This window comes from Silurus meridionalis, chromosome 18, assembly GCF_014805685.1.
Source record: "Silurus meridionalis isolate SWU-2019-XX chromosome 18, ASM1480568v1, whole genome shotgun sequence".
NCBI classification, from domain to species: domain Eukaryota; kingdom Metazoa; phylum Chordata; class Actinopteri; order Siluriformes; family Siluridae; genus Silurus; species Silurus meridionalis.
The window spans coordinates 13,530,685-13,546,012 of NC_060901.1; the positions used below are offsets into that span (position 1 = coordinate 13,530,685).

The 15,328-nt window shown below is 41.6% G+C and overlaps 1 protein-coding gene across 2 annotated transcripts in view; it reads right to left on the reverse strand.

The window, feature by feature from the left end:
- cpm (carboxypeptidase M) overlaps positions 1 to 15,328 on the reverse strand; it is a 38,341-nt gene that overhangs the window by 21,116 nt on the left and 1,897 nt on the right. The window contains exon 3 of one of the 2 annotated variants that reach the window (XM_046874089.1): positions 312 to 409. In XM_046874089.1, coding sequence (XP_046730045.1) covers positions 312 to 409 — 98 coding nt within the window. Of the gene's footprint in view, positions 1 to 311; positions 410 to 15,328 lie in introns of those variants that run through there. The other variant, XM_046874090.1, reaches the window with a different exon arrangement.

The window sequence follows — 15,328 nt, forward strand, 5'->3', positions numbered from 1 at the left end:
ACTCCGCCATCTATAACGCTCATGTTCCCATATTAAACAGACCCCAAACAAAATACACAGTATTTAAAGCCAACATTCACATTAAACAAACCAATGCAAATGCAGCATCCCTTGAAAAAAAAAAAAGATGGACATGGAAGACTGGCTCCGTTTGCCTTGGTCGAAGGCATTTCTCAAAATGTTTTGTTCGGTTATATAAAAGAGCACTTTTATTTGCTACTGCATAAAACTGGCCACAATGGTTTCCAGGAGTAATGAATATAGACAGAGAGGTTTGACTTAGAGGGTATCTGTGTGAGTGTGTGTCTCACCTCATTACCATGCATGTTGCCAACGTATTTGAATTCAGGAATGCCGACACGATGCTCTCTAGGATGTTGACCCAGTATTAGCACCCAAAGCTCTCTTCCTGCAAGACAAAACTAATGTCTGTCATGTAGCTGTAAGATTTACACAGGTGATGTTTCGAATGGCAGACGACATGATTAGTGCCTCGTTGTTCAATTGTCTTCAATAAGTCAAGTAAACAGTTTTTTTGTGATGTTTGGATAAGTACCTGGCAACCTAGTGTCAAATCAATTCATTCATTTATTTATTCACTATCTCCAATCTCTTATCCTTTATTGCTTCCGTTCTTTTTTTCTGTACGTAATGTCGCTCAACACACTCATATTCACACAGCAAGTCGGAGCATGTTGGAAATTTACAAAATGCACTGAGCACAAGAAGACCATTCATTAACTCTCTGCATGCCAACCCTCCAACGGAGATATCAAATGTTTACCAGATGTTCCAAAGCACAAATAAGGAGTTCAACAACATGAGTTTTTCAATGCACATTCTCTAATTAAAAAAAATCATCCAGATTTAGTTAATATATACATTGGATAGTTTAGGATTCATCTAGAATTGTGCATGTACAAAAGATGAACTGGACAGGACATTACTTTGTAGTGAAGAGAAAAGTTTCTGCTCTGAGAATAAATCTTACAGCAGTCATATTTTCCATTTTCTATGGAAACACCATTTTCCATTACAGTAAGATTTAATGGAAAGTGACCACACACTGACTAAAAGCATTCAGTGTTATAGTGAATCCTAAAGTCACTCATTGCACAGTACACGATAGACAGGAAAGCAAAAGCCACTCCTATGGGAAATTAGCCAATCCGGCTATAGGGCATGTTTTTAGGACATGAAAGGGAAACAAGAATATGCAAAAACCCATGTGGACTGGAAAAGAGCATGTAATACTCTACACAGATAATAACCAGGGCTCAAGATTAAACCCAAGACCCTAGAGCTACTTATATTTCCTCTAATAAAAATCCTTCTCACTGCTCGTAAATTATGGGACATATTTAACATTTCATATAGGAATTGCATATTGAACTGTTGCAGTTATCTTAGTAAAAGATAATTGGCATTGGCACAATTTGTTTCAGAGACATTCAGTTACAGGCATCACTTTCTTACATATTTCACTTCAACTTGTGTGAGTATAGGGTGGAATCTATTCAGTGGAAAGTTTTTTGGAAAATAGTAGGAAACTCAAGTACCAAAAAATGAATTATGAATGTGAAACTCCACCCAGACCTGGAAACAACCTAATTTCCCTACTTAATCTCTAAAGAGGGATGGATGGATGGATGGATGGATGGATGGATGGATGGATGGATGGATGGATAGATAGATAGATAGATAGATAGATAGATAGATAGATAGATAGATAGATAGATAGATAGATAGATAGATAGATATGATATCAATGTCAGGCCTATTGGTGGTGAATTCTCGGTCTGTGATTATGGGCATATATATATTAATACATTATATATTAATGCAACTTGCTCATTTACTGTCACACTGGCTGGTTCGAAATTATGTCATGTTTCAGAGTTGGCATTTGCTAGTGCTTTTGCTTATATAATTTTTGATTACTGTATTTTTCGGACTATAAGCCGCTACTTTTTTCCCACGTTTTGAACCACGAAACACTTAAACAACAAAGAAAAAAAAAACAAATTATGGATTTTTCCTGGGTTTTTCCCGGTTTCACAAACTTCAAGCCAAAAAACGATGGGTTACTTGACGTAATCCCGGGTTCTTTGATAACAGAGTGAGGTGTTTCACTATGGGAATCGCTTTAGGCGTGACCTACTACGGAAGCTCCAATGACACCACGTCTGTCTTGACAGACAGGTCGACCTGAGATCAGGCTCCGCCTCACCTTATCTCTCAGGTCGGCCCCTTCTAACATCATTCCAGCGAGATTTCTTCCCGTCCCAGTGCAAGGAGGGAAGTGCTGGTGAAACACCTCACTCTGTTATCAAAGAACCCGGGATTACGTCAAGTAACCCATCATTCTTTTTCTAACTTCGCTCGGTGTTTCACTATGGGAGATATAGACCACTCCCGGATTGCACATGATCCCGCTACACCCAATCACATGGGCTCAGGACATCTGGCTCCCAGCACCGCATGTGCTAAGGAAGACTCAGACACATCCAGTCTATAAAACCGCACAAAGGTGTGCGGCGAAGCCCAACCAGCCGCCGCACAAATGTCCTGAACAGAAACTCCCTTAAGTAGGGCCCAAGATGTCGCCATCCCTCTAGTAGAGTGGGCCCTCAGACTCGCAGGTGCCTAAAAACCACTGCATTTGTATGCTAGACATATAGCCTCCACAATCCAGTGGGACAGCCGCTGTCTCGACAACGGCTTCCCTTTGTGAGGGGTCGCCCATGACACGAACAGCTCGTCAGATTTCCTCAAACCCGCCGGTCCTCCTGACATACGTATGGAGGGCCCACACTGGGCACAAGGAACTCAAACTCTCCTCCTCCTGAGATGAAAACGGAGGAGGGTGGAAAGCCAAAAGTTCCGTAACGGGACATCTATAAGACGAATCCACCACTTTAGGTACAAACGCCGGATTAGGGCGAAAGGAAACCTTCGTGAGACCCGGGGCAAACTGTAAGCAGGATGGACTGACAGACAGGGCTTGCAGCTCACTCACACGCTTAGCAGTCACTAGAGCCACAAGCAGTGCTGTCTTAAAAGAAAGAAAATTTAGCCCTATGCCATCCACCGGCTCGAAGGGGTGGTGAGAAAGGGCCTCCAAAACCAAAGACAGGTCCCACTGGGGCACTAACCGCCGGGACACCGGCCTAATACGGCGTGCACCTTTCATAAACCAACTAATCAAAGGGTGCTGACCCGCAGGTTCGTTACCAAACCCGACATGACACGCAGAGATAGCCGCCAGATACACATTCAAAGTAGAGAAAGCTCTCCCTTTATCCAGCAAATCCTGGAGAAAGCACAATATGTCTCCCACAGAACACTGGAAAGAGACAATGTTACTACGGCCACACCAGTACTCAAAAACTCGCCATTTATTGTCATAAAGCGTGCGAGTAGACAAGGCCCTAGCATTTTGGATAGTGTGTATAACCGATGGGGTAAACCTGCCACACTCAAGTTCCACCTCTCACGGGCCAAGTCCAGAGAGCTAACCTGTCCGGGTGCGGATGATAAATCTCTCCGCCCGCCTGGGACAGAAGGTCCCTCCGTGGAGGGAGTGGCCACGGCCGATCTGACAGCAGCTGAATTATTTCTGCGACCCAGTGCCTGGACGCCCAACGTGGAGCTATCAGAATCAGTGACAAGCTGAGTTCCCTGACCCTGGCCAGGGTGGGGGAAATCATGCTCAGTGAAGGGAATGCGTAGAGAAGAATGTTTGGCCACGGGTGAGCTAGCGCATCCACACCCAACGGAGCATCTTTGTCCCTTAGAGAGAAATACAGAGGACACTGAGCGTTTTCTCGCGAGGCGTAGAGATCTACAGCGGCCCGGCCGTATCTCTGCCATATCTGCTCCACCACCTGGGTGTGCAGTTTCCATTCTCCGTACAGGGGGTTTCCCCTGGACAACAGATCTGCACCCTTGTTCCATATGCCTGGAACAAGAGTCGCTCTAATAGACAAAAGCCTCGTGTCGCACCACATTATCAGTTTCCTCGCTAACTGATGCAACTTGAGGGAGCACCCCCCCCCTGCCGGTTGATGTATGCGACCACTGTGGAATTGTCGGTTTTCACCAGCACATGACGGCCCTCTATGAAAGCCAGAAAATGTTTCAGTGCCAGAAACACTGCCAACAACTCCAAGAAGTTTATATGTCTCGGGATCAGCTGTGGAGGCCAAACGCCGTTCACAGCTCTGCCCATTAGGGTCGCGCCCCAGCCCACCAAAGAAGCGTCTGTCGTCATAGTAACCCTAGACGACACCGCCCCCAAGGGAATCCCCGACCTAAAATGCACGCATGCGTTATTTTGACCGGCCGCGACCCATGTCTGAAAATCTCTCATCATGAGAAGCCCCAGCCGCACCACAGAAATCACTGAGGCCATTAAGCCCAGCATTCGCAAACATACTCGAAACGGGACCATAGTCCCCGCCCGAAAACGGGAGCGACACTGTATGAGGGATGTGATTCTCCTCTCTGTCAGCGTGATTCGATAGGAGAGGGAGTTTATATTGAGCCCTAGATATTCCGCGCACTGCGCGGGGCACAAGCGGCTCTTTTCCCTGTTTATATTGAAACCCAGGTTGCAGAGATGTGTGACTACGCTCTCCGCATCTCTGATCGCTCGTTCTCTTGACGAGGAGCATATCAGATAATCGTCTATATAAGACAAAATCCGAATCCCGCTGTTTCTCAACGGCAAAAGAGCCGCCTCCACACACTTGCTGAACGTTCTCGGAGCGAGAGACAGTCCGAACGGAATGGTTTGAAACTCGTAGGCAGTGTCTCTGTGTGCAAACCTTAAATATTTTCTGTGTGACCGGTAAACGTCTATGTGAAAATACGCTTCTGATAGATCGATCGTCACAAACCAGTTGTTTGGACGGATCGATCGACAGAGTGCTTTGTGTGTCAGCATTCTGAACGAATATTTTCTCAGGTGCATGTTTAACACACGCAAGTCCAAGATCGGACGAAGAGGTGTGCTTTCTCTTTTCGGGATCACGAAGTATCGGGAGTAAAAGCCCTGACGGCTCTCCGCCGCCGGAACAATTTATTGAGTTTTCTCTTTTCATTATCTTTTGTGAACACATCGCCCTCAGCCCGTGGCTTGGATGCGATGATGCAATCTTTATTGCGCAATCGTCTGAACTGACGTGCGAATGAACAAATGTCGTGAGTGCTTGGTGACACCGAACATATTCCCTTGTTCCTCGAACCCGAGGAGAAGCTAGGGAGGAATCCCTTACGGAACCTTGAACCGGGCTGTGTTCCCGTCTCCTTTTCTTTGCCGGCGTAGAAAGGAGGACAGGAGAACATTCGCGTGTGAGGTCGCACGCTTTTTCTTTCGCTCCTCGGGGTGGGGCAGACGGTTTCGTCCCATCTCCTCCAAAATCTCCACCTGGTACGTGGACAGTAAAGTCACGGCGTTTAGCGAGCACACTGGCTGCGCCGCGTATTTATACATCCTCTGATGGATGGACGCCGTCAATCTTTCGATTTTTCCCGGCAGTGCAATCTGAGATGAGGCAGAGATAGAACGCCGATTCGGATGGAGGTGGTAAGCCACTGAAGGCTCCACAGCTGGGGGTCCGGCCAACCCCAGCTCTTCCATCCCCTGAATCTCCAGCTTGGAGCATCCTTTTGCGGGAAGCTTGCTCTTGAAGGGGCTAGACCAGAAACGAGACATCTCCTTCATGCAAGCCGGCACGGCGAGCAGGAGCTGTCTAGCAGCGGGTTGAGCAGGCGGCAGCCTTTTCCCGTCGTAAAGGTCTCTCACAGCTCCCTCCGCGTCCTGGGCCGCGGGCCAGGCTAGGCCTAGCTTAGCTGCAGCTCGCTTGTATACCTCATGCAGGTTACCTTCGGCCTGTGAGGTCGCGTCGCCCACACTCTGGGGTCTCAACTGTTGGGCGGGGAAGGGACCGCTGCTGTCCTCATCCTCGTCCTCCATGTCCAGGTCGAGGAAGTCAGGGTTTGCATCGCCCTCTGCGTCCTCGTCGCACGGTCGTTCCTCATCCTCCGCGAGGAGGTTATCGAACAGAGGCGGCATGACCGGCGATTCGGCCTCCATCAGTTCCGCCCAGCTCGTGGAAGCTCGCGGCTGATGGCCGTCGACCACGCGCCAGCGCCAGACAGGCACGGGTCCTGTTGGTTAGCCACCGCCACTCTCAGCCGTCTCTCCAAGTGTTTCACCGGCATCGACGCGCAGTGAGCGCATGCTTGCGGGTCTGCGAGCGACGTTTGAGCATGCTTCGGGCCCATGCACGTGATGCACATCAGGTGAGGGTCCCTGCCCGAGATGGTCGCTTCACATGATGATGGACACGGGCGGGATGCAGCCTCCCTGATCTTCGACTCATTCCCTTTGGTGGGGGGGATGACCGTCGACATGGCTGAGCACGGAGAAATGAGACTCGTCACAACACGTTAGTCTTTTCGATGTTCGCAGGGTATTTAGCCCTCCAAAAAGCTTCGCCTTGACGCGCAAAGCCTGTAGTAGCTTGACGCTACCACGTTCCCACCGTGTAACTTAATACCCAGCAGGACGGAATAGGAATAGCTCGCCTCGACGCGGACGCTATTCCGTGATGTCGCTCAGCGCGATCCTGTAAGACTGACCTTGCGTTCGGTGGCGGAATCCAATGACGGCCCGCACAGTGAACAGTTAAGCGAAAACCAGCCGATAACAGGACGTGCTGAGAGAGCTTAGTGTAGTCCCTCACGGGAAGAAAGCGTGAAATGATGTTAGAAGGGGCCGACCTGAGAGATAAGGTGAGGCGGAGCCTGATCCCAGGTCAACCTGTCTGTCAAGACAGACGTGGTGTCATTGGAGCTTCCATAGTAGGTCACGCCTAAAGCGATTCCCATAGTGAAACACCGAGCGAAGTTAGAAAAAGAACTGAGCGACATAACATTAGACCAATGAAATTTCCAAACGGAAACAAAAAACGCACCTCACCTGTGTTCTGAGCTGCACGGCTTCGGGAGAAAAAACTTCCACCGGTGGCTCACAACGATGACAAAACATAAAGTCCCCAGAGAAATACAGTGGTACCTTGACCTACGAGTTTAATTCGTTCTGTGGACGAGTTCGTATCTAAATTTGCTCGCACATCAAATCAGTTTTCCATATTAAAAATACTTAAAATGGCATTAATCCGTTTCCAACCCCCTTAAAATGACACCCTGTTTTTATGTTTGATGTTATTAAATTGGAAAATACATTTCTAAATAACAAATCTTGTATAAAAACATAATAGAAAGAGTATGTAAAGATATAATAAGGTTTTATTCAGTGTATTTTCCTTGGAGTTAAGACGACTTGAGCTAACGAAAACGCCGGTGGTGGTGTGTGTGTGTGTGTGTGTGTGTGTGTGTGTGTGTGGAGGGGGTAGAGGCAATAAGCGGAGGTGGAGAGAAAACTATTTTAACAATTTTTACTTTTTTTTTTTGCTTATCTTAATTTTCGTCACAATCTTCGCTTTCTGGCTTCGCTTCGCCATCTAGCAGCGCCGTCTCGAGCTCGTACCTCAATTTTTTGCTTGCATAACAAAGCAAAAAAAATCGACCGAGAGACTGCTCATACCAGGGAAAACTAGTGCATTAATGCACTCGTAGGTCAAGGTACCACTGTAGATGTGAAAGGAAGGAGGAAAAAAGTGAACAATGACTTACATGGTCGGCTACTGTTTAGATACAAACCGTTGTAACGCGTTTAGTCAGTGTGAAGGAGCTCGCTAACTCCAGTTGCAACAGAAATCATATAAGCACAGACAGGTTTCCAAAACTCGTGCTTTTTTTATTTTTCTTGGGAACAGCATTATGGGTTAGTCAAAGAAACTTAGAAATGAGCATCAGAAAATAATAAGGACATAATCCTCAGTCTTCACACACGCAATAATACCGGAAGAATGCAGTGGCAGACTATTCCCAAAATACCGCTATGCTCCTAATAGAAGTGCAACATATTGCATTTAGTGTCTTTCGTTAAAGCCTTTGTAAAATTTATTAGATTCAGTGTAGACAGGATTATAGACAGGTGCGGCTTATTTATGTTAAAAATAAAAATATTTGTCAAATTCAGTAGGTGCGACTTATATATGGGTGCGCTTTATAATCCAGAAATTACGGTAGTTCTAAAAATGATGTACTGATATACAATAATTAAGCTCTACAAACTAGAAATTCTTACTCTGTACATGCAAAAATTGCATGGTTTATTTATGGTTTATTGTATATTTAGATGGTAGGCAAGACTTGTAGATGTAGATGTCCAGTCAGGTCATTGGACAAAAGCAGTAGAGTTGACTCTTGGAACAAATGCAGATGAGCAAAGTAGTAAATTCCTCAGAGGTTGCAATAGAGGTTAATCTCAGAAGCTGGATCAATTTGTGCAAGCTTTAAATAAAAACATGGCCAGGTCCAGACAAATGTCTGACACAACCAGTGACAGACCCAATACTTTCAGTGAATGAAGCTTCCTCTAAAATCCCAAAAAGAAACTCAAGTTTTGAATGAGCTGCCAGTTGCAAAGCCTAACTGGCTGAAATAAGAAGGTCAGTCGAGGTTTAATCAGCTTTAATCAGCTAAACTGCAAACTCATAAGACAGACGTCTCCCTGTGTTTGTTTAAAGTAGTCTTTACTTTTTTACACACAGAGGACCACGCAAAGGCTAAAAGATTGAGTGTAGCAGTATTAGCATCCAAAGTAATAAACATAAAAAAAAAGAAAGACAGAAAAGTTAAAAGCCAAAAAGAGAAAGGGGGTCGGGGTTGGCAAAGTCCCCTGTTCCCTCAACACTGGTTTTGTGTTGAGCCAGGAAAGCAATCTGATCCAGTGGGTCACAAAATGCCATGAACTGGCACAATAGATAAACTAACGTGCCTTTTACCTTTTAATCTAGGACAAGAAACAGCAATGGGTTCAATAGCCACAATAATTTATACAACCTAAAACTGAACGTTATATATATATATATATATATATATATATATATATATATATATATATATAAACAGACAAATTTGAAATTATTAATCAAATAAAACTGTTTGATATTACAGGGAACTGCAATATTTTAATACACACTAAGGTTTGAGGTTCAGTATATAGTTGACATTAGGAATAATTTCCACCATAGTCAATTCAGAGTCACTCCTTTTTTTGCACTTGAATGAGATGCACTGTGCTCCTGTGTGGTTTGCATACACAGCACTGTTAGAGCCTGACTGTTTCAACCAGCACACTCACAGTGGAACTAATTTCACTTTCAAATCACAAACGAGAAAAGTGCATTTATCATTCCGGTCCAACTGTGATAATACACATCAGATCAAAGCTCTCTTTCAGGTGGACACAGAACCGAGGAGATGCAGGGCTCTCTAAAGCAGGGCTTTGTACATCTTCTGAATGCTCGAATGAAGAATTAGCAAAATTACATCATCTGCTTTTACCTGTGCCAAACATGGTGAGAACAATAATGCCACTATGACCTGTTTTAATACTTCGGATGAATAATAATAAAAAAAAAATTGGTATGTAGTTGTAAAGAAAAGGGCTTTTAAGTTTCAAGTTTCATGACTTCTAGGGTGTATGCAACATTTCTTAAGAAAATTAATCTTATTATTGTTTAATATATTAATAAACTACAACCTTAATCATATACATATTTAGAATATTCAAAAATCTGATAAGGTATAATTGTCTACCCGTCTACCAGGGTAGTTTCACTTGTTTCCACCACTATTTTTCCATCACGATGCTGAGAACTGTACAGCCTGTCTGACATTACCTTTATGAAAAACAAAAGAACACCGAAACACAACGGCTCAATGACCTTTTAAAAAAATGGACTATTAGATTTCCATTATACAGCTACACACAAGTTGTACACAAAATGAAAAACAAAAAAGTCATGTGTCGTGTGTTTTAATGAAGGCAGTCAGTTATGTAAGTGCTATATTGGTATTTCTACACATTTCCTTCATATAATTTCTACAGAAATCTAATAGTCGTTCTCGTTACAAGTCTTTAAAGCGTATCCTAAGATAATACTCGACTGCTAGCACTGACAATGTAATATTTTTTGGACTTTGGTGGCATGAAAAGTGCCAAATCCCACAATGTACTCAACAACATTACAGAAGATTACTTGCTATACTCACTACAAGTGTACGTAGGTGCCGTTGTTTTTCTAAAGCTACACAGAGTCGTGTGAAAACAGCAATCTGCTTTTGTGTCTCAATAGTGACTACATACTATAATCAAATTTTACAATGCATTCGAGATGAGTGTACCTATTCTAACTGCGCCCACCCAACACAGTCTCACGGCATTGTATCTATTGATTCGTGTTCATGGACACGAATTTCACTCTTTTTTTGCTTCTTTTTTTGCTTCGTCTGTCTCCGTCTCGATAGCTCGATAGGCAGAATATCATGGGTAATACTGACAGAAAAGCCAAAGGTAATATTTTTTCCCTATTCTTTAATATTAATTAAAAAATAAGACAGAAAATAAGGGTTAGGGTAAAAGGTTTAGGGTTATACTGTAATAAATGTGTGTCTCTAATTAACGCAGTCTCCTTAATGAACCGGGAGAATATATTTACTGTATTTTGGCTGAAAGGAACCACTGACGATGGTTTATAATAGTGAGTAGCTTACCGAATATAAAGCAATTAAAACAAGGATAAAATCTCCTGCTGAAATGTTGAGTATTGGTGCTTGAAGATTTAAAAAATAAATAACAAATAAGAAAAAAAAACAATACATCATCTGTGGTATCCAGTGGCAAAAAGAAAACTTTGGCGGAGGCATCAAAAATAATTCCTATTGTAATTCGTCCTAATTGACATGAAGAAAAAAGGAAATTCGTGTCTATACGAAACAATAGATTACATTTCCTGACTATCATGAAATGCCTGGACTGGGCTGTCCCACCAGTATTTCAACACTTTTGCTTGAAAAGCCAGAAGTATAATAATTACATCTCTCTGACAGCACATTCTTACGCAGTCACAATCGAGCCTGTTGCATTCATTTACTGTCATGGGTTTTACTGTTGCCTTAAATATTTTTACTGAGGTAATGAATGGAGAGCTATTCTTATGTTATTATTTCTGTAGATAATTTTCAGGTCATATGTAGTTAAATCCCCACAATGCACCACAACTACCATCGACATTTACTATGTTCCCTTACAAGACATAAAGTCATAATCTCCATAGCATCTCAGCTCTAATGGTAACTTATATTAGCAATTTTTAACATGGCATCCTGTATATTTGTTTTATACAGACTATAAGGCATTTAAGTGTTTGATATTTTTTCCCCATTAGCAAGTCTATGATTCTGCATTAACTGCATTAACTTTTCTTAATGAAATTCTAGAAGTGAAGTTTTACAATATAAAAATCTAGTTATACAGTCGTCCCCCGTCTATCGTTGTAGTAAAAAACAAATTTCCGCCATAGATGGACGCCACCCCAAAAATGCTTTATTATTTCATTGTTTAAAACATAAATCATCCTCCCACACTCTTAAAGCACACAGAAAACATTCGCAAGAATATAGCGAGATGAATTTTGTGTAAATTCGTAGCAATATCACATTCACAGTGAGTGCTGTAGTAAAGTGCAGTACTGTTGCGTAGCCTATACGTAGTTTCTCTGCTTGTTTATTGGTTGAAGTGTCCTATGACGTCAAAAAAGGGGCTGAGTTGAAGATACGTCACTGCGTTCTTTATTTTCATTGGCTAAATGTAGTGACATATGTCTTGAACTCCGCCCTTTTTTTTACTTTGAAGGATACTACAACCTATAAATGAACTTCTTGTAATGCTACTCATTTCTTATGATGAACTGGAATCGGGATCTTTCGCAAAACAAAATACTTATGTGCCAAATTGAAAATTGCGATAAAGCGGGACCACGAGATTCGAACCACGATAAATCAAAAGACGTCTGTATAGTGAATCCGGGTCCTTACCAGTACCTGAACTTTTGTACTTTATAGACTGATTCACAACCTACAGAGCAAAAAAACTGATTCAAGGGAAAACTTAATGTAATGTACCATATATTACCAAACTTTATTTGTTTATTCCTTCAGATGAACATCAGATAAACCCACTAGCTTTTGCTGACCAAAGCAACCAAACCAAGATCTGTTTTTTTTTTAAGTCAGTTAGCAGTACTACCTCTTATCTTATTGAAGGGCATAAAGACACACAGGTTTGCAATGACTTTTTTTTTACATTTACCATAATAAAGGGTTTGTTGGTGGTTCAGCAATCTGATGACTTTACTTTGACCCATAAATTTTTATCCTGTTAGTCACAGGGTTTGACCCCAGCTGATTGATACCGCAGAAGAAAAACGCGAAAGTCCCGCTGCTAAATAGAGACAGCAGATAGTGTAAGTGGTTATGGATGAACCTCCAGCTAAATGACTAAATGTAAAACCCACAGGCTTTCCAGGAAGTTCGAAAACTTTGTTCAGGCCACAGATGTTATTTCTGCTCGGCCTGTAAGTTAGATCTGATCACAAGCGGAGTTTGACATCCGAGCTGGGTAAAATACTCATAGTTTTAATTTAGTGTTCAGTGTTTGTTTGAGGTAAGTAGAGTAACTTGTAATAACACTGCTCACAATAGCCTAGGCTTTGCAGTTAGCCAAAGGATTTTGCTAGTAAACTTTCACCAGGCCTTGAAGGTTTTGTATAAAGCAATTATTACTGGCAGGGAGGTCAGGGATCAGGTTAATAGATTCCGCACGGTTAACATGTGGTTTGGCCCATGGTTCCGACTATTTTCCTTACACTATAAAGTCAACTTTCCTATTCTGTTATAATTACTCAGCCATGTTTATTCCCTTTGTTAGAAGATGTGCACAGAAAATACATAAATTCATTTAGAAAAAAACAAACAAACATAAATTGTTTTATATATTTTATATCTTATATCATAGTAATTATAAAAAAATAAACCACATTATAGAGATTACATTTTTTATTACATAACGGCAAATAAAGATATGGTTGAAAGGTTTTTAGCATGTATAAAGACAATGTCTTGTTTCATAGCTTTTGTTCACTTTCATATCTACGACAGCATTCATCAGAAATATGTGGTGTTTTACAAGCGCTTAATTTCAGCAATCATGTCTAACACTTTGTTAATGTTAATACTGCATATACAAAAACATTTGATTGCCAGTACATGCACATAATGGTTACATAATATGCTTACTGTAAACTTATGGTCCTGTCAAGCAGACAAAAACAAAATTTTGCATGTGACTGCATTGTTAAACAATGAGCTGTTATCACTTACACTGTACTCACCTTTATTGCCAGCTATTTAGACTGTAATGGCTGTACGTTGAGTTATTTTCAGACGACAGTAAATCTGTACTGCTATACTGCTATATTTAAGCTTGTTGTCCCTTTAAAAGATTTACTAAAACGGTTGATGAAATTTGAAGGGTGTACTCACTTTTGTGAAATACTGTAGCCATTAACTTATATACATATACCAGTTGCACATAAGTTATGTAAAACCTGATCAGTTTGCTCAGGGAAAATAAAGCTTTAGGCTTTTTAGGCTTAACAGCAGTGTCTGTGTGCTGATATTAAGTAAAACAGGAGAAATCAATCCAATAATGTCTCCAAGCACCTTATGATTTGGTTGCATGTATTAATATTTGCATCTGTGGTAATTTGCACATAAAGTGCCACATTAAATACATATGCTGTTACACTAAGAGCTGCTAGAAATATAGTCAGTTCATGGATAAACATTTAGTGAGTGAACTAATGAAGCAAATAGAAAAAATATGTAGGAGACATGGTGGCACAGGGACTTACTGGTTCACCACTCCAAGGAAATATATATATATATATATATATATATATATATATATATATACACACACACGAATTTCCAGAAAGGGATACATGTGTATGGCAGATACTTACAGAAGTCCAGATAAAGTTATTTTTATGTGTAATGATCACACTATGCGAAATTGCTTTATAATGTTATTACAGGGATCCTCAGGGAGTTCAAACACAGTTGCAGCTGTAGCTGAAAAACCACTGGAAGGAAAAATAGTGTCTTACGGGATTTCTCCCAAATCCGGCATGGAATTCTGGTAGGCAGTATGGTGTGTAACATACTTGAGGGAGAGAGGAAGAGAATGTGTGTGAAAGAGAAAGAAAAAGAGAGAGAGAGAGAGAGAGAGAGAGAGAGAGAGAGATGAGAATGAGAAATTAATAGCCTTTGTCACATATACATTACAGCGAGATTCTTTTTTTACGTATCCCAGCTTGTTTTTGAAACCTGGGGTCAAAGCATAGGCTCAGCGATGATACACTGTCCCTGGAGCACAGAGGGCTAAGGGCCTTGCTCAAGGGCCCAAAGAGTGACAGCTTGGGAATACCAAGGCTTGAACACCCGACCTACCAATCAGTAAATCACAGCCTTACCCACTGAGCTACCAATCCAAAATGGGCTTTTGGACAAAAAAACTTAAGAAACAACAGATGAGCAAATGAGAAAGCAAGGGTGAGAAGACAAACCACTATTGTGAATAAACAGTAACAAAAAACAGAAGGAAGAAAATATCAAAAGCAAGAAAACAAGATTGTGAAAGGTAGAGACAGATAAAGAAGAGACAGAGAAAAGTGAGAGACAGGGAAATACAGAATAAGCAATGTGCGTGGAGCTTTGCCATCTAAATGTGAAAATGTTCCTCAAACAAAATTCTCTTCGTTCTTGTGATTAGGCCAAAAGCGAATACTGACCAGGTCTGTCCTGACAGAAATTTCCAAATGTCATGATTCGGGTTTTGGTTTAACTCAAAACCTCACAGCTTATAAATGAATATTCGCGTTCACACACCTCTCACATCATTTTGAACTATTTCATTACTATATATGCCCAAATGTCCATTAAAAAAGATAAGAAAGCAAGCAGACTGCATATACCACTTCTCCGGTGTTTACAGTATAGTATGCAGAGTTATGCAAACTCTCCAGGGTTTCTCTCTATGCTTTCTTGGACTTCATGATGCCTCAGGCATTATCAGAATCAGCTGAAATTTTCATAGCCCTCTTAGAATCTATGAGAATGTTTTCTGGGAGAAATTCCAAAAAAAAACACATAATAATAGACTATAGTAAACACTTTATCCAAACACTGCAGCTGTGTATACACAACTGGGAATTTGAGTATTAATTTTACGGATATAATGTGATGCATCCGTTTTGAATCCCATATGAATATTCCCAAGTACAAT